Raw genomic sequence first — 26,425 nt, 5'->3', positions numbered from 1 at the left:
ACACACACACACACACGTACGTGTGTGTGGATATGGCTGATTATATGCTTGTTGTCGGCCAAATTGGTGAAACTTTATATTATATTTCTAAAAAGATTAATAAGTTTTTCAAACATGTCAAGCTCGCTTTAATGATAGTATTCCATGTTCAACATGAAAAACTGTCATAAATGTTGGAAGAAATTAAAAAGAAAGAGATTGAATTTTGTCTTTGTCCTTTTCAATGGACGGATATCTAACTATAGATTTCTATACGCGAATTTTCAAACAAAAAAAATTTTAAAAAAAAACCATGTGCCTAATCTAACTACATGGTACAGATTCTTTAAACAATTCAAAAGATTGAATGCTACAATTTTTTAACAAAGTGTACATTATTTTCTTGTTTAATTAGTTTCGTAAAGGTGAATGGGATGAAAGGGTTTTCGTCTCAAATTTATTTTATATATATATATATATAAACTGAATCTACTTGAGTATATTGTTATCCCATTAAAATTGCATGCAAAAGGGAATTCAAATTCGATACGAAAATATATAATAAGTGCATGCATGGTATAAATTTGAGGTGGAACACTTCCAATTCACATGTTCAAACAGGCAGAAGTTTTAATTATTCAGACAGTAAAGCTGGTAAATTAGTTGAACAGACGAAAATGAAAGGAGCGAGTACTGTTACTTGTCTGAAACTACTGATAATGATTTCTATCACTGCTTCGGTTTTACTAGTTTCAAGGAAAGCAACCCGCAATGATCTTGATTGATTAACATCCGTTCTTGATGAAACTGGATGAAAATTTAACCCTAAGATGGATCTAGAAAGGAAGTACAGAATGTAAAGATCGTTGTACGATCATCGAAATTGGCCCAACAGTGATGGCAGATTTCTTCTTGTTTTTTTGTTTTTTACCAGGAATTCATCATGTTCATAATTATGAGCCTTCATCTGGTGCTTGCGGCTGGGCTGGTGGCGGCGTGGTCAGCTGTTGTGGCGGTCGCTTCCGCTTTTTCTTTTCATAACTAACCCCTCTGGCTTTTGATTGTAGATCACGCACCTCTCGGAGGTAAAGACGTACAGATCGACTTCCGAAAGGGTTTGTCTCCGTCTTGCCTCCATTTTCCTCGTAAGCGGCACGGAGACGGCCGATGAGTGCGTCGAGGCTGCCCCAGGCCTGGCGGAGCGGGCAGGGGCAGGGGGCAGGCGGGTGGGGATGGCCGTAGAACGGGCAGACTTGGTTGTGGACTTTGGTTTTGCCGAACTGGTCGAGGTATCGGAGGAACTCCAGCACGTGCGCGCCGCTGCAGCGGCTGAGGGAGAGTGGCGGGCGGTGGTTGCGCAAATACTGGCCGAATGTGTTCCAGTCTCGGCGTTTCTGGTTCTCGTAGCGGCTGACTGTGGAGCCGGAAGACGAAGCTCCGGCTGAGGAGGAAGTGTTGTTGCAGGTGTTCATGCTGTTCTCGGAGTTGGAGTTTTCCATTTCTTGTAACGACGATGAATCCATAAACCAACAGAAATCCAATCAAGAAACCAAGAATAATCTTCAACTTAAGGCAATATAATATCTAATACCCTCTCAGCTTGCTTCCTGAAGAACAAGTTAAAAGAAAGACTTTATCCAGATCAACACCACCAGCTTCAATATTTCTCCTCATATGGTTTCAGAATTGCAAATCAAAGCAAGAAAGAGAGAATACGCAACAATTAATCAACCATTTACTTATGCATTTGACATGATGATAAAACCTAGACTTTTCCAAACACAGAAAAGGACATTGAATTCAGCACTAAAACAGAAAGCTCAGTAGAGACGGAAGAAAATCGGGTTTTTATATCATGATTGATACATCAGGAGACAACCATTTTTATGGAGTAAAGATTGATAGGATAGATGAAAGATAAGATAGAAGAGATTGGTGGAGTAGTGTTATTATACTTTGTTTGAGCAAATACTAAAGAAACGATGGGTTGGTGCATTTTAAGGATGAATTTTCCGAAAATAGGGGACTCTCTGTCACGGAATTTTCATATATTTCTCACTGAACTGTTGTTCATGCTCATGGGAGAAAGAGACTGTTGAATGCTAGGGTTTTATGTGGAAATGGAAAGAGGGAGACAGTGGGTGAAGATGCAGACAAGAAAATAGGTAAATGTTAAAACGGGTAAATTTTTTGAACTTTTATCTCTCTCTTTACAATTTGATTTTAATTACTTTTTAATTTAAATTACAAACTAACCTGGTACTTCAAGGAATATTTATATCAAAAGGGTAAAATGCTTTTTGACCTTTGCGTCAAACAATTAATTTAAAAATTATTTCCCATCAAACAATGAAATATATATATAGATGCAAGATTTCTCGATTTTACGGTATCGTTTTGTGAGAATGATGAGATCGATATCATTTCATTATCTTTTTCCGGTTAAGTTTTACTATAAATATGGAAGCCAAAAAAATAGTTGTATTATCATTTTTTATCAGTTTATCTTTTCATATCGCCGGCTGAACGATGACTAAAGATATCGCCACAAATAGTTGAGTAGGTATCTTGTGAGACGGTCTCGCGAATCTTTATTTGTGAAACAGATCAAGCCTACCAATATTCACAATAAAAAGTAATACTCTTAGCATAAAAAATAATATTTTTTCATGGATGACTCAAATAAGAGATCCTGTCTCACAAAATACGACTCGCGAGATCATCTCTCACAAGTTTTTAGCCAAACAGTTTGGTTTTCAATTATTTTGGTGACGTTTAATTATGAAAAAGTTTGAAAGAGTCTGCGTCTTTTTTTCATTAATTTAAATTTTTGCCCGGAGGCTGGATTCTCACTTCTGGTGTATATATATCAAATTCAAGATTTTCTTTTTAATAATCTTTACCATCTAATTAAGCTCCATATATATACGTTTTTAATTTTTTAGAATGAGCTTTAATTAATCTCTAATTTTAATGAAAGTACATGCTTTGTGTCGTTCCGATCCTTTTTCATGACAAAAATGGTCTTAAATTTCATCATCAACAATTGTCAATCCATCTCTCTTTTAATATTATATATCATGTCAATTTTTTTTAATAAAAAAACTATAGTTTCCATAAATTTACTGAAAAAATTCACAGGACTAACTGATCCTTATATTTTATTATATAAAATTTAATATTAATTAAATAAATTAATTAATAACATCACTACACTAAACAAGGGACAGAAAGAATATGCACTATTTTTTAAACTAACATATTAATAAAATAGTAAATATTTTCATCTGTTCAGTCATAAAATAAACTCAATTATAAAATTTTAAAAAAACTACACCTTTCAAATTATAATTTCAAACAATTTAATGTCGATAACTATCTTACATCAATAAATATCATCGTTTTGTGGACAATATTGATTGAGCCTCTCACTTTTAGGGGAAAAAAATTAAATAAAATCAATATATATATATATATATAGTATTTGCTGTTTGTACCCTTGATGCGAATTTATTTTTGTTGCCTAACTTATCCTAAGACTAAGTTACAAATTTAAATGCAGCACTGTGGCAGTCATGGTGGAAGACTTGACAACAGTGTGGATTTCTATAAAAAGAGAGTGAAATCAGTTCCTTTCTCGAGAAATCTGATACATAATATGAAGGTGTTGAGTTAACAGGAGGATAAATGGAACCTTTTTTTTTTTTTTTTATTTTGCCAATTCTCAAAACCATTTTCAAGAAAGGTGCTTCGTCACTTTCCTCCCAGCTATATTTTTCATCAAATTTTCTGTCAAACAAATTATTAGGCCAGTTGGTTTTAATTATTGAATCACACACAAGACTTCTTGATATTGAGCGTTTCTTTTCCAAGTGCGATTTTAGTTTTTGGATCATCAACAAGTGATCTCGACTTTCATTAAAATGCGATACATTCGCAGAAACTCGAGGAGAATTTCTCTATATGGAATAAAGATTAAACCTGATTTATTTAGCTTTTTCATTTAATGTGATTTAATTAATCTGAAATACCAGTACTGTTTTTTTTTTTTTGAGCATTTAATTGTGTATTATGGTCAAAGATGAAGACTTATGTAGCGCTTTGCGTACACGCGATTGGCCTGTCTCATTCGGAAACAGACTCATCCCTAACTAGATATATTTATTTTAAATTATTACGTTTTCCATTTTTTTATATATAAAAATTCTCCGGTCAGCATGTTTTGCGATTTTGGCTCTTTTGTATCGTGAAAATTCTGCCTTGGTATCACAATTTTAGTTTTTTCATTGGAAATATTGATACGATGATGTATACGTAACTGTCATGTCGATATCATATGGAAAAATGACAAAAAAAAATCAATATAAAAGTAATTAATTAAAACTGAAATTTGACGATATAAAAGACAAAAAACACAGATTAGACAATAAATTTTGAAAAATAATACATTTGTTATGAAATAATTCAAACAATCTTTAAACCATTATCAATTGATTTTGTGTGTGGTGATGGGGGTGCTAGAATTAATTGATTTAAGAATATTTTCTCTTAGTATTTGAAACATGAGTTTGCTGATGTCTCAGTTTCTTGAACATACTATCATGGAGAGAGCTCTAATTCTGAGGTGAAAATATTTTGATGTCCCTTTCTTGTGGTACCAAGCCATGATACATTGTATGATCTACTACGCAAATGCATGAATCTGTATAACACAAATAATATGTATTTCTTAAGACAATTTTCAAATTTTTTTAATACAGAATTTATGGTTTTGGTCTTGTAACTTGCATTTTTTTTTATTTATTTTTGATCGCATTATCAGTGAATTCGTGATCTTAATATGCTACCTTGCATTTTTTGTGGATCGATTTAAGTTCTTTTCACCCGGTGTGAATGCATGTGAAATTAGATACATTAACAATATATGTCCTCACATCAATATTTTCGGGTGTCACATTATAATTTTCCTGACGCCACGACAATGTTCCGATAAAAATGACTATATTGAAAAAAATACAAATTAGTAGACTAAGATCGACAACACCGAAAGTGATAAACATGCAAATAACATGACAAAAATGTAATTTCTCTTTTTAATGATACTAAGGTGATTAGATATAGGGGTATTTAACTACAGTTTGGTTCAGTTTTATATAAAAATTTAAACCAAATCATATTTTATTGGTTTTACTTATTGGTTTTACAAATTTTAAACCAAAAAAAATCATGAAATTTCTTTAACCAAACCATGAATTTCGGTTTGGGCTAATTTGGATGACTAATTATGAGTTTATGGTGAAATAGTGCATCACATATTGTAATTTTTTTATAAAATAGAAATTGATATTTGATAAAAAAAAAATTGAATAAACATTTTATTTGACTGAGAACTACAATAATTATAAGAAAAATCATATATTAAAATACTTATATACGTTACATAATTTTATTACTTATAAAGAAACCTAATTTTTTTGGGTTATATATAGACTTGTAGATATTTTTATTTGGATAACATATACAATAAATAAAATTTCAATATAATTAGACTATTACAATACACAGTAATAATAGAATAAGAACTAAAAATCATATAAAATATTCTAATATCCAAGAAAAAGCAAGGTTCTAAAAAGCTTGAAGCGTCCTGTAGCGCGGATGATGAGCTCCAAGTTTTTCAAGCTTAAGCGAGATTAGCACGTGTTTAAGCGTGAAAAAGCGTTTTTTATCTTTAGTGTAATTATAATTTTCTCAAACCGATAATAGATAAAATAATACATAAACATGATAAATTTAAGTCCGATGCATTAATTCTCATATGTATAAAAGCATAAAATTCTCAAAATTACAATCTTTATTTGGTTTTGCAACTAGAACAACTTTAAAAACAAATCGATTGATTAAAAAAAAACTGTTTTTTAGTGTGTTTTTAGAAGCTAAAATTTCCGACTTTTAAATCCACTTTTACTTTTATTTCTATTTAAAAATAAATACAAACATTAATCTAAATGCCAAAACTGTTTTGTTTACTTAAAAAAAACTGAACTTATTGAAATGTTTTTTTTAAGTTACAACTTCTGTATTCAAACTCGCCGTGAATTTAAACTTATAATTATTCATAAAAATGTAATCGATCGCGGAATATGGACGTATGCCCCTAATATCATCGGATGCAGCTGGCGTGATGGTTTCGAAACAATAACGTGTTGCACAATATGTCGAACGATAAAGTACAATAAACTTTATAAAAATCAGTAAACTAAATGCTGAAGAAAACACAGTAGAGCAAACCTTAAAGTAAATCAAATCGAGGCCTGTACGAAGTACAATGTCCTTAAAACAGATTCGTCACATCATGTATGTGCTTCGAGGATCGTCTTGAACGTCTGTTTCCCAGGATACAATGGAACAACCAGCAGTGACGTTAGCACGAGGCACTACTACGGCGAACTGAAAACGTACCTTCGCTTAGGGGTGGGCGCGGGTCGGGTTTTCGGGTTAGGGTATCTGAAATTTCGGGTACCCGACAAATCGAGTAGTAAATTTTACTACCTGACACCAACCCGATAATTTCTGGTACCCGATTATCGGGTACCCGAAATGATCGGGTATTTTCGGGTACCCGACAGTCGGGTACCCGAAAAAACAGTTAATTTTTTTAAAAAAAATTTTGGAAAAAGTATATATATTTTTTGAAAAAATATATATATTTTCACATTTCACAAAAAATCTCTTCATTATATCGAGTTATGATTAGTAAATTAAAAAAAAAACATGTATTTTTCACATTTCACAAAATATCATGTCATTATATCATTTTATGATTAATCATTTGTCATTATATACTAGCCACAAAAAATACATGTATTTTTTAAATGAATAAATGTATGAGAATGCTTGAAAGAGATAAGATTTTCATGTATTTGAAATGAGAAAATGAACACACTATTTATAAGTCCTAAAATGCACACCAAGAGTCATGTAAGATTAATTAACTCAATTAATCTTCTCATTAACTCAATAATATGAAGAGCCAAAACTCTTCAATTAACTCAAGAATATAGAAAGTCAAAAGACACTTCCACAATAATGAGCCACAACTAACTCAAGAATGTGGAGAGCCAAAAAACACTCTCACATTCATGAGACAAAATTTTGATTCAAATTTCCAATAATCCTCCACATGAATGAAAATTGATACAAATCTTGGTGACAAAGTTCTATACCTAAATCCTGCATAGGATAGGTATGTGTTACCCTTTGAAACTTCCCTTATGAAATATATTTGCTTTACTAGCTGACCAGTAGACATGATGTCCTTGAACTGTTCTGCAGTTTATGTAAATTAAGTTATACTTCAAACTAGACTCTCCCTGATACTATTCAGTTCTCATGATTGTGTTCGTTTTGGCCATGAACGCAAGCCTGGTTCTGCGAGAGGGTCTAGAATTGAGCCTTAAAATTCCTTCGAAGGAGCCCCACTTCTCTCTCTCACATAGGTGATTCTATATTCTTCTCATCAGAATCATTAAAAGCCATACACTTATCCTCAACATTCACTGTTTCATAACAGGAATGGGCTAGGGATAACCCCCACAGTGATATACCAAATCATGTGCGATTAGGTTGTCCCATTAAACCTAGTTCTTGGGATCTCCAGTCAGCGTAGGTTGGGTTTTCCTTCACACCAATTTATTCTATAGGCTTGAGCCCCATTCCCCTAGACATTTTCGCAACTAATTCTTTGTTTAATCCCTTGGTTAGCGGATTCGCTATATTATCCTTTGACTTTACGTAGTCAACAGGGATAACTCCAGTTGAGAGTAGTTGTCTAATGGTATTGTGTCTACAACGTATATGCCTAGACTTACCAGTTATACATTTTATTTTGGCCCTTCCAATTGCAAATCGGCTATCACAATGTATATATATAGCCGGCACTGGTTTTTCCCATCCACGAATATCTTCTACGAAGTGACGCAGCCATTCAGCCTCTTCAGCACACTTGTCAAGAGCTATAAACTCAGATTCCATCGTGGATATTACTATTACAGTTTGTTTAGAAGATTTCTACGTAATTGTTGCACCTCTTAAAGTGAATACAAATCCACTTGTAGATTTTGAGTTTTTCATGCATCACTGTATCCTTCAATAAAAGCAGGGTATCTAGTATAGTGCAGCCCATGATCACGAGTGTACCTTAAGTATCTTAGCAATCTGATAATTGCTTTCCGGTGTTCAACTCCTAGATTACTCGTGAATCTACTCAATTTGCTTACTGCATAAGCTATGTCTGGTCTTGTACAACTCATTAAGTACATCAGACTTTCAATGACTCGAGAGTATTCTAATTGAGACATACTCTCACCTCGATTCTTTGATAGATGCTGACTGGTATCTATCGGGGTTCTAGTCAATGCAGAGTCATCATTATTGAATTTCTCAAATATTTTGTCAACATAATGTGACTAACTTAGAATTAGCCCTTCTGATGTTCTATGAATTTTAATTTCAAAGATTACATCGGCTAAGCCCAAATGTTTCATGTCAAATCTTGAGTTCAATAACTTTTTGGTGGATTTGATCATCTTATCATTACTACCAATGATAAGTATATCATCTACGTAAAGACATAAAATGACATATCCATTTTCAGTGTTTTTTATGTATACAAATTTGTCAATTTCACTGAATTTAAATCCACTTTCTATCACGGCTTTATCAAATTTTTGGTGTCATTGCTTTGGTGCTTGTTTTAAGCCATATAAAGATTTCACCAATTTACAAACCTTGTTTGCTTGCCAAGTCGTAGAAAATCCTTCAGGTTGTTCCATGTAAATTTTCCTCTTCTAAATCTCTATTTAGAAAAACTGTCTTTACGTCTATTTGATGTAATTCAAGATTTCGCAATGCGACAATTGCGAGTATCATACGAATAGAGGTTATTCTCGATACATGAGAATATGTGTCAAATTAATCAAGCTCTACACGTTGATGGTAACCTTTGATTACCAATCTGACTTTATATTTATCTATGGTTCCATTTGATTTCATTTTCCTTTTGAAAACTCATTTACAGCCTAGTAGTTTGTTTCCCAGAGGAACATTTACTAATTCTCACATATGGTTTTGTAAAATTGAATCCATTTCGGAATTGATACCCTCTTTCCACAAAGGTCCCTCAGATGAACTCATTGTTTCCTTGAAGCTTTGAGGTTCACTTTCCATCATGAAAGTGATGAAATCCAGACCAAAGGATTTCTCAGTTTTAGCTCTCTTGCTACGTCTAGGTTCAATATCTTGATCAAGCTCTTGTTCTCTTTCGATTTCCTCATATAATCTTTTGGAAGAACTTGGTTCTTCTTTAAATTTGCATGGAAACATGTGTTCAAAGAACGAAGCATTTTTTGATTCCATTATCGTATTCTTGTGAATATCAGATATTTGAGATTCGTGACAAGAATAAGCGCTGCTGTTTTGAGCATATCCAATAAAAATGCAATAAACAGTTTTTGGTCTTATCTTTACTTTCTTCGAAGTGGGTACTGCAACCTTCGCAAGACACCCCACACTCGCAAGTATTGGTAGGAAGGTCTTCTACATTTCCATAACTCGTATGGACTTTTATCTTGCTTCTTTCGGGGCACCTTATTTAAAAGGTAATTCGCTGTTAGAACAGGTTATCCCCACACGTTTTGTGGTAAATCAGAACTTAATAACAATGCATTCATCATTTCTTTCAAGGTGCGATTCTTTCTCTCTGCAATGCCATTTTGCTGAGGAGAATAAGGTGCAGTTCTTTCATATTTGATATTGTGTTGAGTACAAAACTCAGCATATGGTGATTCATATTGACCTCCATGATCACTTCTTAGCACCTTAATTTTCTTGCTAAGTTGGTTTTCAACTTCACTCTTATATTGGACAAATTTGTCAATAGCTTCATCCTAACTTTTAAGGAGATACACATAACAAAAATTTGTGATATCGTCAACAAAAATAATGAAGTATTTATTTCTACCACGAGTTTGTACACCTTTTAAATCACATATATCACTGTGAATTAGATCAAGTGGTTCACTATATTTTTCAATTGTTCGAAAAGATGATCTCGTTAGTTTTGCTTCAACACTAGTTTCACATTTGTGTTGTTTATCAATTTGGAATGCATGAATGCTTTTCATGTTAATTACTCTATGAATTGTATCATAATTAACGTGTCAAAGTCTACCATGCCACAAACAAGAAGACTCAAGCAAGTAAGTAAAAGTATTAACTTTGTTAATCACATGCTTAATAGCCATTACATTGAGTTTGAATAATCCATTACAAACATAACATTTGCCTACAAACATTCCACTTTTCGACAAAACAACCTTATCTGACTCAAAGACAATGCGGAAACCATGCTTGTTAAGAAGCGACCTGGACACCAAATTCTTGCGGATGTCAGGTACATACATCACATTGTTAGAGTCAGTTCTTTTCCAGATGTCATCTTTAGAACAACTTTTCCTTGACCCTTAATTTCAGAAGTAGCGGAATTTCCCATGAAAAGCTTTTCCCCATTCTCTGATTCCTCAAGAGTAGCAAACATCTCATTGTTCGAGCAAACATGGCGAGTGGCACCAGTGTCGATCCACCACTCCCTTGAGTTCGAACCCACCAGATTAACTTATGATATTACAGTATAGAGATTCATGTTCGAAACCTCCTGAGAAATGTTCTCTACCACATTTGCCTCTCGGTTTCTCTTCGGATTCTTACATTCAGAGGCCTTGTGACCCATATCATCATAGTTGTAACATTTTCCAGATAACCTTTTCTTCGAAATTCCTCCCTTGGGTCTCAGGTTCAACTTTTTGTTGGAGGTGGAAAATGTTATCTTTTTCGAGCTTTGATCATGCTCAACAACATTTATCTTAGCAGCAACAGGAGAAATAATCGTCTTTCTGAACTCTTGTTGTCTTCCACGATGCAAAGTCAAACAATGAGCTCTTCAACATTCATCTCCTTTGCGTTTGTGTTCCAAATAATTTTGAAATCCTTCCAAGCTGGTGGTAGCTTTTCACTTATAGAAGCCACTTGAATGATTCGATCAAAGTTATCCCCTCACCGTGAATCTTGTGAAGAATCACTTAGAGTTCTTGAACTTGGCTAATAACCGGCTTTGAATCCACCATTTTAAAGTCCAGAAAGCGACCAACAAGAAACTTCTTGGCTCCTGGCATCCTCGGTTTTTTACTTTCTGTCAAGGGATTCCCATAGCTCTTTAGCCGTTTTCTTTTCGCAAAACACGTTGTAGAGCGAATCGGCTAATCCGTTTAGCACATAGTTTCGGCATAAGAAATCAGAATGATTCCATGCCTCTACCGCACTAACATATTCAACATCTCCCTCACCCTCTTTGAGTTTTTGAGCATCTTCAGACAGGAATCTGGCCAGGTTCAACATCGTCAAGTAGAACAGCATCTTCTGCTGCCACCTTTGAAGTCCACACCAGTGAACTTCTCAGGTTTTTCGCCGTGAGTAGCCGGCACAGCAACAGCAGCAGCACGTGGGGCAAATTGAGGCGTCACAGTGGCATGAGGGACAACATAACCAGTTTCCTTCAACACGTCTGTTTCAGTAGCCATATCTGAAACAAACCATGTAATGAGTAATTTATTTTAAGTTTGTTGCACAATATGTCGAACGATAAAGTACAGTAAACTAAATGGTGAAGAAAACAAAGTAGAGCAAAGCTTAAAGTAAACCAAACCGAGGTCTGTACGAAGTACAGTGTCCTTAAAACAGATTAGTCTCATCTTGTATGTGCTTCGAGGATCGTCTTGAACATCTATTTCCCATGATACAATGGAACAACCAGCAGTGACTTAGCACGAGACACTACTACGGCGAACTGAAAACGTACATTCACTTTATCACTAAAATTTAGTGGAGGACAAATGGAAAGTTAACAATATGAAATGTATGAGAATGCATGAAAAAAATAAGATTTTCATGTGTTTGAAATGAGGGAATGAACACACTATTTATAAGTCCTAAAATGCACACCAAGAGTCATGCAAGATTAATTAACTCAAATAATCTTCCCATTAACTCAAGAATATGAAAAGCCAAAACTTTTCAATTAAAAATATGGAAAGTCAAAGGACACTTCCACAATAATGAGCCACAACTAACTCAGGAATGTGGAGAATCAAAAAACACTCCCACATTCATGAGACATAATTTTGATCCAAATTTTCAACATAACGTCCATGGAAGTCCGTCCGGTTAGACTTTGATCTAACATGGATGTATGCCCCTGATATCACTAACCATATATTGTTGAACGGTGTACCCATAGGAAAATTTACAAAGCACGATGGATTTGAATTTTGAACATATGTGCAATCTATGTAATGAACAAACCAACCACAAGGCAAGAACATCTCCGCAGACAAATGTGCCAATAATAGTCACAAAAGACAGCAAAAGAAAAAATGGAGTGAATCTTCTTATTTCACGATCTCCCTCTTGCCACGGCACTCCCCCGTTGATTCCGGAAGTGACTAAGAAGCTGTTGAGCCTGTTTGAAACAATAAAATGAAGAAGAACTTACATTTTCGAGCTCATAAGCTATGTATGTCGATTTGAGTATCTAGCAGTAATATGAGATAACTGGAGCTCTGCTGCATACATACCTTTTCTTTAGCTCTTGGAGTTCCAGATTGTGTCAGTGCAACGAGGGGTGGAACAGCTCCTTCTTGCAAAACATTCCGACAGTGTTTGCTACTGTTAATGCACAGCTGCATCAGCACGAAAGCGGCGTTCTCCTTTCCTCTTTGAGTTCCTGTATCAAGAACCTCCACAAGTGATGGTAATCCCCCCTTCTCGAGCAATAACTGAAAACCCATCTTCGATAGTGGACAAATTGGCGAGAAGAGCTACAGCTTTATCGGCCATTTCTGTATCCATCAATGGAACCAAATGCTTTACAGCTCCTGCCTGAACGATGCGAGCCTTGTTTTCATGAAATATAGATAAGTTGAAAATGGCAGTCGCAGCATCTTTCTTTCCTCTGACAAAACCTGTTCCTAATAGATCAACCAATGCCTTGATTGCACTTGATCGACCAATCTTCATCCTATAGTCATCTAAAAGTGAGGCTAAAAAGAGCAGCTGCGGCATTCTCTTTGGCCTCTGATGTTCCAGTTCTCAAAACGTGGATAAGTGGTTCTAGAGCACCTTCTTCTCCAATCTTGGCCTTGAGCTTTTCATTAATCGATAAATTAAGAATTGCGGTGACCGTTTGTTCCTGGATTAGCTCCTTATCAGAGTTTAACAATGAGATTAATGGGGAAATTGCCCCGCATTGACCTATAATGAAACGATTCTCCACATTATACTTCGCAAGAAACCGTAATTCTCCAGCAGCAGCAGTTTGCAATTCGGTTGATTCGCTCTTCAAGTCTTCGACCAGTTTTTCGATGTGGGAAGTAGAAGTCAAATCATTAAACCCTGCCTCGGACGATAATGATGGTGTCCTCAACGAGTCTCTATGATTTCCGTTCATTGCCAAGCTGGGACACTGCTTCCCAGTTAAAGAAGATTCCCTCAAAATTTTATTTGAAACTGAGGAAGTGGGACAAGCAGATGTTATATCCCCTGATTTTTCACTTGCATCATCTTTCTTTGTGGATATTCCTGAAATTTCAGTTGATTCTGTCAGGAGATACTCGATGCTTGAAACAGCGCTTGATGCTGATTCACTCCGACTGTGTATAGATGAATGTTCCGGGGACGATTGATCGAATTTCTCAGACTCCTCTATGTCAACACCGTTTTTTTCTTCAATAGGTCGAGAATTGTTTGATCTTAAAGATGAATTTTTCATTTGCACTGAACACTGGAGACCATCTTGATTACTAATTTCTTCTGAATGAAGTTCAACTGAGACGATATATGGAGGGTTGCTGGAGAGCTTTACTTTATTTTCATCACACCAACTCAAAAGAAGAGCTTTAACTGTATAATTGGGAACAAGATTTTTGTGAGAGAGTTTCTTATGAGTAATAAGGCAAATCTCTAATCCATGATCAAGCCATTTTCTAATGGCACCACACTCGTATGTTTGGCCAGAGGACAAGAGTACAGGATCCAACATGAGTCCCAAAGATAAGGGACAGCGGAAATATGGAGGAATCTGAATACCGTGTATGTCTTCAACATTCTTGCGAACCATGTAATCACGAATATGAGTCATAAGCTGAGTAGCCCGAGAGATTTGATCCGAACCCCTTTTTGTTCTATTGTCTTCCGCTTTCTGTTTTTCCTTTTCCAAAGCAATACACTCACTCAAGAATTCTTGTTTTGATCTCAAGTTGAGGGACTCGATAATTGCCAAAAGATGTTCGGTGCCAAAAATATCTCCTCCTTTTTTGCTTTTAACAATCACATCTATATATTCTGAAACTTTTGCGAGATTCAAATTATGAGATTCCTGCATACAGAACTAAATTGAATCTAACGTTAGGCATTTTTTAGTAAACTGAAGATGCCAAAACAAAAGGGAAATAACCGATCAACAAGCTTCCCATAAAGAGAGAATTAAATGTAGTTGGTACCTGAGCGCAAGATAGACTCAAGTGGTTGGTGATGACACAGATATTTTGTATAAAACACAAGATAGCTTGACTATGGAAATCTGAATTGTAATCACCAAGGGCTTACTTTCTAGTACCTGAAAGAAATAACGGGAAAATGTTAAGATAATTTTTTTGAGAGAGCACATGTGCCCAACTTTTATAATACTCCAAACATCTCCATATTCTTCTTTGAACTTTATATGGTGATACTGATTCGTGGTTGTCTACAGAAGGTTACAGTATTCATTTCCGATGATAAATCTGAGATTGCTCGAAACAAAGAAAACTATGAAAGCCACGTCAAGTTACTCACACAAAGAATCTTGCTCATTTTCAGAGACCATTTTTCAAGTAACATTCTAGCCCCATTGACAGCAGAATCCAATTCTTCACACACTTTAGCTAGAGATTCGTCGAAAGTATCTTTACAATCGGCGATATCATCAAGTACTGGCTTCAAGAAAGATGCTATACTTCTGTATTCCTCCTCGACTGGAATTGTCCCAGAGGCACAACATGATACCAAATGAATGAACCGAGATATACTGTTAAGAAGACTTCGTAATGATGTCAAGTCCATTGACCTGTTTACATTACGACAGAAAAAAGACCGATAGAATCAAAAGGTGGGAATCAAAAAGCACCAAGAGCATGCATTTACATAAAATCAACTGACAAGGCGGAAAAGGAAGAGAACACCGAAAATGTCTACCAAAATGCATGTGAGCAACAATTCACACACTAGAATTTCACCAAAAAGTTCGTTTTCAGGTTCAAAAAATACTAAGAAACAAATTTACCATAACAAAGAATTATACCATCATAATTTCCAGCAAACATAAATATAAAGAAAATAAACCACGGTAAAATGAAACGCTAAGTAATCAACAACCACCGTGGGAAAGAAAACAGTAAATTCTGCATTTACCAACGACAAGCAAAAAAAAAAGTCGATTATATTTGGAAAAAGAAAACTTTCAGGTGATCACAAGATCTTCTCTTTCACCTTCGACACCGATGAGACCTTGCCCACGACCACACCCGAGACTCCTGCTCCTCCAAATCCCCCTACGACAACCCAATCATCTCCTGGCATCGCGGATAATCCTCCACTTCGTCAGTCCACTCGTGTTCGTAAGTCTACTCGACTACCTGATTTTGCTTACTTGTGTTATTCTAGCTCTTTCGCTTCATTTGTTGCCTATGTTCATCATCTCTCTGAGCCTTTATCCTATAGCGAAGCGGTTGGTAATCCACTTTGGCAGAAGGCTATAGCTGAGGAACTGACTGCTCTTCATCAGACTCATACATGGGATTTGGTTCTGTTGCCACCAGGAAAGCACACCATTGGCTCTCGTTGGGTCTACAAGATCAAGACCAAATCTGATGGATCTATTGAACACTACAAAGCTCGTCTTATTGTTAAAGGTTACTCTCAGAAGCATGGCATGGATTATGAGGAAACATTTGCCCATGTTGCTAAAATGACGACAGTTCGTATTCTAATTGTTGTTGCTTCTGTTCGTCGATGGAAAATTTCTCAGATGGATGTCAAGAATGCCTTCTTGAATGGTGATCTTCACGAAGAAGTTTTTATGGCTTCTCCTCCTGGTGTTGCTCACCAACCTGGTGAAGTTTGTAGACTTCGTAAGACTCTTTATGGTCTCAAACAAGCTCTTCGTGCTTGGTTTGAGAAATTTTCTATAGTGATTACTTCGCTTGGGTTTATTCCTAGTCATCAATTCATCATGATTCCGCATTATTTGTCAAGTGTACTCGTGCATGTTGTATACTTCTGTCTTTATTATATGTTGATGACATGATAATCACCGGTGATGATATTGATGGTATTGAGGCTTTGAAGTTTGAGTTAGCTCGCTGCTTTGCTATGAAGGACTTAGGTTTGCTACGTTACTTTCTAGGAATTGAGGTTGCCTATTCTCCAAAAGGTCATCTTTTATCCCAGTCAAAGTACATAGCAGATCTTTTTGAGTGTGCACGTCTAACTGATAACAGGATGGTTGATACTCCTCTTGAGACCAATGCTCGGTACTCTCTGTCGGATGGACCTTCTTTGCCAGATCCTACCTTATACCGTACTATTGTTGGCAGCTTGGTTTATCTCACTGTGACTCGTCCAGATATTGCGCATGTTGTTCATGTAGTAAGTCAGTTTGTCACTGCACCAACTACAGTTCATTGGGCTGCTGTTCTTCGCATTCTCAGGTATCTTCGGGACACTCAGTTTCAGAGTCTTTTGTTTCCTTCTACTTCCTCCTTAGAGCTGCGTGCTACTCTGATGCTGATTGGGCTGGTGATCCCACGGATCGTAAGTCAACCACTGGTTTCTGTATTTTTATCGGAGATTCTCTTATCTCTTGGAAAAGTAAGAAACAAGTTGTTATCTCTAGATCTTCTACCGAAGCCAAGTATCGTGCTATGTCTTCAACCACTTGCGAGATTGTTTGGTTACGTTGGTTGCTTGCGGATTTTGGTATCCTTCTTCGTCATCCTACTCCATTATATTATGATAATCAGAGTGCAATTCAGATTGCGCGCAATTCAGTTTTTCATGAGAGGATAAAGCACATTGAGATCGATCGTCACGTCACTCGTTATCATCTCCAGCTTGGCACCATCATGTTACCTTTCATTCCTTCTTCTCTGCAAATAGCTGATATGTTTACCAAGGCACATTCTGCTTCACGCTTCCGTTTTTTGTCTGACAAACTCTCCATGCTTTTAGCTGTAGCATCGTGAGTTTGAGGGGGGATGTTAGAATATATTATTGTTAGCTCTCAAGTGTAGATTAGTCATTTTACTCTTTTTGTGTTTACCTTAGCTATATAAACATATTTCTTTGTATTCTTTATCCAGTTTGACAATACTACAACTTGAACTTTTCGCTCATTCTCTATTTCTTCGGTAATAAAACTGGAAAATGTCACTCGATTATGTTTACAGCATCATATCACATTAGGAGTCATTGTTATCCACAAAACTTCGAAGCAATAATATCAACATGGCACGTTTCATTAGTGGTGAATTATTAGAACTTGTCACATGTAAACAAACTAGCACTCCACGAAGCCAATCTGCATTGCGCAAAAATATGACACCACACATATTGACAAAAGAGTGTGTCTTTGGACACTAAGCAAAATTCTACTGAAAAGAAATAAGAAAAATTTAAAACACAAAGGGAAATGGCCTATTAAAAAAAAAAAGCAAAAAAAAAACATCTAAGCCCACTTCACAGTTGCACACCGCCGACATTTTTTCAAATCTTATTATCTCGTTCCAAGCCAAGAATGATAAAATTTAGTAATACAAGCAGCATCTGGAAATTTGCTTAAGGGGGAAAAAGCGACACTTGTGAGAAGAAACCAACAGAGGAAAGGGAAATCTTCATAGTCACTAAAAAGTGATTTTAAATACGGTGTCTAACATCCCGATAAATTTGCGTCCCCTAAATTCCTCTTGATCCATGAAAAAAGAAGTGAAAGAATGTGAAAGTTGGATTAAAAATGTACCTCTGCAGTATTTATTTCATCGAGTCTAGACACTTAAACGAAGGAAAAGAACTGATCTTGATGAATTCCAGGTGGGGTTTGTAACCCCGCTTCATAGACCCCGACTGCTAATTGTGTTTTTCGAGGAGTCGGGGTTTAAGACCCCGACTCCTTGACCGCTACAGTAACCACCGCGAATCTCGGGACAAATGTCTGATTGAAATATATTCATTGAATCATCTTTTGTTTTTTTATGCTTTCTTCCCACTATATATGTATAACTTACATGACTAATAATTCATTCGTCCCACTATATATGTATAACTTACATGAATAATAATTCATTCGTATTGACATTGATGAAGATGCATTCGGCGATGATGTGGTAGTGTATTTTATAGCTGAATGTTGGTTATATATAAAGGTATTTTTTCTTCAACATTTTGTTTCAATTTTATTTACATGTACTAATTTATCTCTTTATTTAAAATAAATTTTGGTGCTCTGTAAAAAAATCCGAACAAGTTAGATGAAGCATTTTTTTCTCCTATGATCTATAAGTGAAGCTTTTATAGATGCTTATTATTTTCTACATGATTTTCTTATTGTTGATATTATATTATTTATATGTAGTTTATAATATTGTTTAAAGAAAATGAGTGCAATGATTAATTTGTTTAAACTTAATTTTGCAAAGTTAGACGAAGTATTTTTGTTTTCTATACTCTGTAAGTGAAATTTTATAGATGCTTATTAATTCTACATGATTATCTTATTGTTGATATTGTATTATTTATATGTTGTGTGTGATAAACACCTGACCATCTTCCATAAGATCAAGTATCTCACGTATAATACGTACTGAGTGGGTAGATGTATGAGTATGACTAAAATGACGAGCCCACCTAAACAAACAAACAAAAGTAATTTCAAATATTTTTGTAACTCAAATGCTAAATTGATTTGCAAAAATTTACCTTGCACCATAAGGAGCAATTGGAAGAATTGTATCATAGTCGTTATCATTTACATCGGGGGCTGCAGGAACAATATGGCAAAAACCATGTACATCAGAACTAAGCGATGTCATCCTGCTCCATGCCCAAACCTGCATTAAAGAAAGCACCATTAACAAAGGCCTACAAATTATTTTTGGCTTACAAAAATTGTAAAATTATTATAGACAAAATAATAAAGCTACATGTAAGATCAACAAAAGCCCACAAATTATTTTCCTCCCTATAATTGATGATTTACATAACTCGTGATACAAGAAGGATAATACAGCGCTTCCCCAACTATACCTACTCACCCGTGGAATATTAAGAAGTAGCTGCAAATACATAAGACTCACAACACCACCACGAGAATCAAGGAACATGCATCCTCCAATTACCATCAGGGCAATACATCGAGTATATTGCACCACCTCCAAGTCTGAACTGTCGTTGTCAATCTGATTTTCTCTGCAGTGTGTGTCTAAAACAGATATCGATAAGCGTCCTCCAGTCACTAAAGATGCAGTGGGTGCAAAACCTAGTAACTCGACACATTTTTGACGCCATTCTTCAGCCGTGTGACTCATGTCGGTTCTCGTTACAGGTTGACCCTTAATATTCAAACCCCATATTATTTCAACATCCTGGAGTGTGACGGTGGCCTCACCAACACGTAGGTGGAATGTATGAGTCTCACGTCTCCACCTCTCAACTAAAGCTGTAATTAGATGATTGTCAATAGGTCGAAAGCCACAATCGGAGAACACCATATAACCCCATCTCATTCAAGAGGGTCAGAACACGATTGTGAATTAAGCCCAGAACTATAAAGTTTCGAAATTTTGTTATCCGATCGTCTGACTTCTAAAATGGTATCGATATTATCGCTTGATATTGTTATTGAGATATGAGTCTCCTGCAAGTGAAGGACACTAGGGTCGACCGGTTTGATATATGCCCCCATCTTGTAAAAAATAACAAGAATAATTTATTATTAATTAGAAATAATAATATTCCTTCAAAAAAATAGAAATAATAATACAAAATTATAATTATATTTTTAAAATTACAATATTTTTTTAAGTCCAAAAAGCTAATAAAACATTATTTTGTTATAGTTTTACAATTAATATATTTTTTAAGTGTACAAAAATTAATAAATTTATTTTAGGAAAGTTCAGTATATTTATGTTATGAGAAAAATGCTATAATATTTCTTTATATATATTTACATAAAAATATTTGAAATTATATCATTTATGATATAAAAAAATGAGTAAACTATTTAATTTTTTAAATGTATAAACAATATTTTTAATATTATTAATGAAAAGTTTACTATTAGAAAATTTTCACGTATATATGTATATCAAATTAGTATTTATTTCGTATAACCAATTTATTTTTTGCAAACTTATCATTAAAAGCTTTGTAATTATAAAACATTTCTCTCAATCGATTTTGATAGAATTTTTTTAAAAAAAGATTATAAATAATTATTTGATCTTAGAAAAATTTTGTATTATAAATACTAATATCTTTTTGACTATTTATACAATTTATATTTATTATGTTTAGAAAGGATATATAATAATGAATAGATATTTAGTTAGAAAAATCATATACTGATAAATATTCATATACTGATAAATATATGACAAAAAAATTAAATTATAATTCAAATGTCGGTTAAAATTTGCTACAAGATTTTTATTTTATAATATTTATAAACATTTTTATACTTAAAATTTAATTAATATCACAAAATTATTTTTAATTTGCTCAAAATTTTCATTCTACTGAAAACTAATTGAATAAAAAAAGTTTTTAAAATTTATCAGATTGTATCTAAATTATATTTAATATCCTAATTCTCCAAACTAGTTAATATTCAACAATTAAATTTTGATTACTATAATTTTTCAAGGCATTCGTATCCGTTTTAACATTAATATTTGTCACCATTAAAAAATTTTAACATCTTAAATTGTATTATTTACAAAGTATGAATGATATAACACTAAACATAACAAAGTCATGATAAATTTAATTAAAAATGTTAACAATTGTTGTTTAATAAAAAAATCACTTACTTTGTTGACGAGGAACTCCAAATTATTGATTTTTCAAAAAAAAGTATACCTGCAAAAGAAAAAAAATTAAGCTTCTTGTTAGTTCATCATAAACACAAAGTAAAGAATAAAAAAAATTGGTGTTGAAGAGGAAAAATAGATTGAAATAAGTAAAAAAAAAAGATAGAAAAGAAGAAAAAACTTGCATGCACCTTAGAAGAAGAACATGAGGGAAAGAAATGATAAAAGCAAGCAATTACATGTTCGAGCATCACTGATATTGCAAGTTGAATTCAGTATAGATTCACGGGTGTTCAATTTGGCCATCACGGGTGTTCAATTTGGCTTTATCAGATACATTTGTCATACAAAATGACAAAAAAAAAAATTCAACACTAATCAATTGTAAGAAGTTGTCAGAAAAAAAAATAAAAAGAGGAGTCGGGGTCTCGAAAAACACAATTAGCAGTCGGGGTCTCAGACCCCGACTCCTCAATGAAGCGGGGTTACAAACCCCACCTTATCATATTCTTTTAAAATTTTAAAATCGGTTATATTTTTGAAATTTTTGTTTTAATTTATAATATTTATTTAAAAACCCCAATATATATATATATATATATATATATAATTATTGGGAATGGTGAAAAGTATGATATCCAAAAAAACGGCTTTTTTAAAAAAATATTATAATTTTAAAAAATATATATTAAAATATTACAAAATTTGGTGGTTTGTAAAAATATTACAATCCGAAAATCAGAACTCTGGATTCAATCGTTTTTTTTAAAAAAAAAATTAACGTTTCACGGATTTTTAAAATCCGTGACTTCTGCTTATTTAAATGAGGTGTGCACCCTCATTTTGAATCACCGATCACCGAAGCCGATTCCCTTAGGAGCAATTTTCTTTCGATCACCGAGCATCGAGCACGTCTCTTTCCAGCAGCGGTTTTCAGAATTTTTCATTTATTCATTAGCGTAAGTCTTCAACATTTTTTCAGAATATTAAGAGGTAACGATATTATTTTTATTTATTATATTTATTATTGTTACTTAGTTATAGAAGTTTTAAGTAATAACAATATTTATAATATTAATTATATTATTAGAATTATAATACTATAATTTAGAATTTTTCCATCACCGAGCACTTCATGAACGCATCTTAGTAGTTTTTAAGTAATAATAATAATTATACTTAATTTAATTACAATAATTAAAATATTAATTGTATTATTGGAATTAGAATATGTATAGTTATTTTTAGGTCAATTATATCCTACACCAGGTGAGTTACACCCTTTTTTTTCTTACAAGTGTCTTTATTATTATTATTATTATTGCATTTCACACTACTTTAACCATAATCAATCAAACTAATCATTGAACTAATTTTGTTTCATGTATATAACATGTGTTATATTATTATTATTATTTTAAGAAACCTACGGATTTTAAAATTACGTGAAATTTTAAAACTTATTCTCAATTTTTTTATATACTTTTTTATTTATTGATATGATCTCGCTGAGATAGGTGAGCCGGGTTAGGAGCTCCAACGGATCAAATCAACAATTTATAATGTTTGGGAATTTTGAGTGAAGATAATGGTTGTGATAGCACCTATAAACAATGAAAAGAACTCGTGAATTGGCGCCGGAGAGGTATCCGACGTGGCCACTCCGATGCTAAAGTCAGCAGGCTGAAGATGAACACAAGCAATATTTGAGAGAAAATATGTGTAATGCTTAGGAGTTCAAAGATTTCAGAATGTTTAAATGACATTAATATCTGCTATTTATAGTAGAAAATGGGGTAGGTACCTCGATTCTTGTGCCACCTACTAAGCATGGCAAGTCAGCTGCCCATACTTATAGCTTCTGATGACTTCTAGGACACTCCAAGCCCAAGTTGTTCTGACAGATTAGACTGTCTGTATCAATCACACTCGAGTATGGTGCAAGTTTCGAGGTGTCCCGGGTAGTAGAGTACCCGGATACTTGTATAGGAGCCAAGGCTATGATGATTGCCCGGGGAGAAGAGAAATGCCCGGGTCCTTGGAAAAATGATTAGCATATTGGTTCTGTCTTGGCTATCCAAGTAACAAATCGGGTTAATGATAATCCAGGATCCTTATGGGGGTATCGCCACCCATCCCTAAAATAGTCGGGCTAGAGCTTGACTCGTTGTCCCGATCAGTCATTCTTTGCAATTTTGTTAAAAAATAATTTTAAAGTGAGTAAGAGCATCGGGGGATTCAAATACCTCATATAGGAAATGGGAGACCGAGGTCTGATACAACCCGGGCTTTAGGTACTGTGTCGTTTAGTATTCTCGAGAAATTAATGTAGTGTCATAATGGCGCATGCTTTAGCATTAAATTCTCGCCGAAAATCGTTTCGCATTCCGAAAATCTGATAATTCTGACACATTGATAATCGTGCACGTCCTTTCACATGGCCGGTACAATTTACAAGGCTCATCACGATCGTCCACGTGTTCTTAGATCAATGGCTGAGATCTTCCCATCTCGCTGAGATGGTGAGCCGGGTTAGGAGCTCCAACGGATCAAATCAACAATTTATAATGTTTGGGAATTTTGAGTGAAGATAATGGCTGTGATAGCACCTGTAAACAATGAAAAGAACTCGTGAATGGGCGCCGGAGGGGTATCCGGCGTGGCCACTCCGATGCTAAAGTCAGCAGGCTGAAGATGAACACAAGCTATGTATAATGCTTAGGAGTTCAAAGATTTCAGAATGTTTAAATGACATTAATACCTGCTATTTATAGTAGAAAATGTGGTAGGTATCTCGATTCTTGTGCCACCTACTAAGCATGGCAAGTCGGCTGCCCATACTTTGGGCTTCTGATGACTTCTAGGACACTCCAAGCCCAAGTTGTTCTGACACATTAGACTGCCTGTATCAATCACACTCGAGTATGGTGCAAGTTTCGAGGTGGCCCGGGTAATAGAGTACCCGGGTACTTGTATAGGAGCCCAGGCTATGATGATTGCCCGGGGAGAAGAGAAATGCCCGGGTCCTTGGAAAAATGATTAGCATATTGGTTCTGTCCTGGGCTATCCAAGTAACAAACCGGGTTAATGATAACTCGGATCCTTATGGGGGTATCACCACCCATCCATAAAATAGTCGGGCTAGAGCTTGACTCGTTGTCCCGATTAGTCATTCTTTGCAATTTTGTTAAAAAATAATTTTAAAGTGAGTAAGAGCATCAGGGGCTTCAAATACCTCATATAGGAAATGGGAGACCGGGGTCTGATACAACCCGGGCTTTAGGTACTGTGTCGTTTAGTATTCTCGAGAAATTAATGTAGTGTCATAATGGCGCATGCTTTAGCATTAAATTCTCGCCGAAAATCGTTTCGCATTCCGAGAATCTGATGAGTCTGACACATTGATAATCGTGCACATCCTTTCACATGCCCGGTACAATTTACAAGGCTCATCACGATCGTCCACGTGTTCCTAGATCAACGGCTGAGATCTTCCCCCCACCGCCTATATATACTAGGCCTCCTATTTTCGAAAAAAACACTTTCAAATTCACACACTCTGCGAAGCCCTTGCAAAATTTTTTCTCGAAGTCTCCTCTGCGCAAACTCCTTCTTCTCTGGAGAACATCCGTCGCTGCAACCACCCATCTCTCTTTCTTAAAATCGTAAGTTCTCTTTCCCAACCATGTCTAATTCTACTTCCTCTACTTCTGGAGCCAATGCGCGAGGCTCTCCCTGTGATGAGTCCACCGCGCTGCGCTCCCACTCCTCCTCGTCTCCCCCTCACCGTCGCCTCCTTTCCCATACTTCTCAAAAATAAAAAATTCTTCAAACCAAACCCTCCTCTTCGGGCACCTCCAGCGTCTCTAAAAAGGACAAGGGTAAGGGCAAAGCCCGGGCTTCTGGCCACCCTTCTACGGAGACCCCGGGAGTTCCTTGATTTTCCTCAATGAGCAGCTCTCTGCGCTCGGGGGCGGACGAGGAACTCAGAACTCTGGGGTCTATTCCTTCGTCCTATTCTATCATAATCCCCGGGGCCTCTGATAGGGCAAAAAATCCTCCTCCTGGTTATACCACCTTTCGGGACCAAGTCAGAAATGGTCTTCGTTTCCCCCTCCCTCTCTTTTATATTCAGGTCGCTAAGTTTTTCGGTGTGCCTGTCAATCAATTCCATCCCAATTCCTTTCGCATCATGGCTTCGGCCTATGTTCTATTTAAAATGAATAATCTTCTTATCAACCCCCTTGTTCTTCACTATTATTTTTCTTGCCGGCTCGGGAATAATGCATTTTCCTTGACCGCCCTGCAAAATGCCCGATTCCTTGATGACATCCCTTCCTCACAGAAAGGGTGGAAAGGAAGATATTTCTTTATTCAACTCCCCGGTCCTCTCCCCTGTCTGACCGGGTTTCTCCCTTCTCTCCCAACACAACCCGCCCTTCCCCAAGCTTACAAATTTGAGGGCCACAAATATTCCTCCTCCGTTCTCATCTCCAACGAGAATCTGGTCGCTTATGGGTTGAGTACCCCGGCTGAGGACCCTTTGGACAGGGTGATTGATGAGGCTGCTGGCTCGGGCGCTCAACCTGGTATATTTATTTTATACCTATACTTTATTTTTCAGTAAATTTGCAATTTATACTCACGCTACCTTTTCCATGTTTGTGCAGATAACTCAAGAATGCAGGAGGCCTTTGCGAAGAAATGGGCGGCTGAAAAGGCAAAAAAAGAGAAAAAGTTGGCAGCCCGGAAAGCTGCCCTTGAGAAGAAACAGGCCGAGGAGCAGGCAGCCCGGCAAGCTGAGTTGAACCGGAGGGAGGCCCAGCAAGAAGAGGTGACCCGGGATTCATCCCAGGAAGACCCTGAAGACCACATACCCCTCACCCAGAGAAAGCGAAAGGCTGTCACAAGCCCGGAGCCAATTCTGGTCGAGGATAGCCGGGAGGTGGGTCAAAGCTCCTCCCAAGCGACCCGGTCAACGACCCCTCCCCAGCAGCAACCTAACCAACAGCCTCCTCTCCTCGAACAGCCTCCTCGAGCCAATATCCTTGATGCGGGGTCCTCGGCCAGGGGGCTGAAGATTCTCAAGCAGCTCCTTACTCCTGAGGAAGAGGCCCGCTTGAAGAATTCCCGAGCCTCTGCCAAGCTTTTCGAGGGCTCAAACAAACTCTTGGAGGTAATGTAACACCTCTGACCGATTTCATAAAATA

General features: G+C 35.8%; 2 protein-coding genes, 1 long non-coding RNA gene and 1 pseudogene across 3 annotated transcripts; 1 reads left to right on the top strand and 3 right to left on the bottom strand.

Annotated features, from left to right (window-relative positions):
• Window positions 1-679: 679 nt before the first annotated feature.
• Window positions 680-2,157, bottom strand: LOC142544951 (protein LIGHT-DEPENDENT SHORT HYPOCOTYLS 3-like). The gene has a single exon (XM_075651955.1). It carries the CDS (start codon window positions 1,500-1,502, stop codon window positions 933-935), a length of 570 nt encoding a protein of 189 aa, XP_075508070.1. The 5' UTR covers window positions 1,503-2,157; the 3' UTR covers window positions 680-932.
• Window positions 2,158-10,441: 8,284 nt separating this feature from the next.
• LOC142510485 (uncharacterized) lies at window positions 10,442-11,615 on the bottom strand. Its single transcript, XM_075619614.1, has 4 exons — window positions 11,465-11,615; window positions 11,225-11,402; window positions 10,747-10,946; window positions 10,442-10,653 (listed from the first exon to the last, which is right to left on the bottom strand). The coding sequence occupies exons 1-4, from the start codon at window positions 11,613-11,615 to the stop codon at window positions 10,442-10,444; spliced, it is 741 nt and encodes a 246-aa protein (XP_075475729.1).
• Window positions 11,616-12,344: 729 nt separating this feature from the next.
• LOC142544931 (U-box domain-containing protein 3-like) lies at window positions 12,345-18,139 on the bottom strand (annotated as a pseudogene).
• Window positions 14,363-14,845, top strand: LOC142544943 (uncharacterized). Its single transcript, XR_012820152.1, has 2 exons — window positions 14,363-14,495; window positions 14,607-14,845. It is a non-coding gene; the product is annotated as an uncharacterized LOC142544943 (long non-coding RNA).
• Window positions 18,140-26,425: the final 8,286 nt, after the last annotated feature.

This window comes from Primulina tabacum, chromosome 1 (assembly GCF_025594145.1).
Source record: "Primulina tabacum isolate GXHZ01 chromosome 1, ASM2559414v2, whole genome shotgun sequence".
Lineage (NCBI taxonomy): Eukaryota > Viridiplantae > Streptophyta > Magnoliopsida > Lamiales > Gesneriaceae > Primulina > Primulina tabacum.
This window is presented reverse-complemented; position numbering and strand designations above follow the sequence as displayed.

Excerpts from the sequence above, each read along its gene's own strand:
- LOC142510485 (XM_075619614.1), bottom strand. The coding sequence starts at position 11,615 with ATGGCTACTGAAACAGACGTGTTGAAGGAAACTGGTTATGTTGTCCCT. Across the intron at positions 10,947-11,224 it reads TGGGAATCCCTTGACAGAAA|ACAACAAGAGTTCAGAAAGA; the intron begins GTAAAAAACCGA and ends GCATCGTGGAAG. Across the intron at positions 10,654-10,746 it reads GGGTCACAAGGCCTCTGAAT|TTAATCTGGTGGGTTCGAAC; the intron begins GTAAGAATCCGA and ends TAATATCATAAG.
- LOC142544951 (XM_075651955.1), bottom strand. The coding sequence starts at position 1,502 with ATGGATTCATCGTCGTTACAAGAAATGGAAAACTCCAACTCCGAGAAC.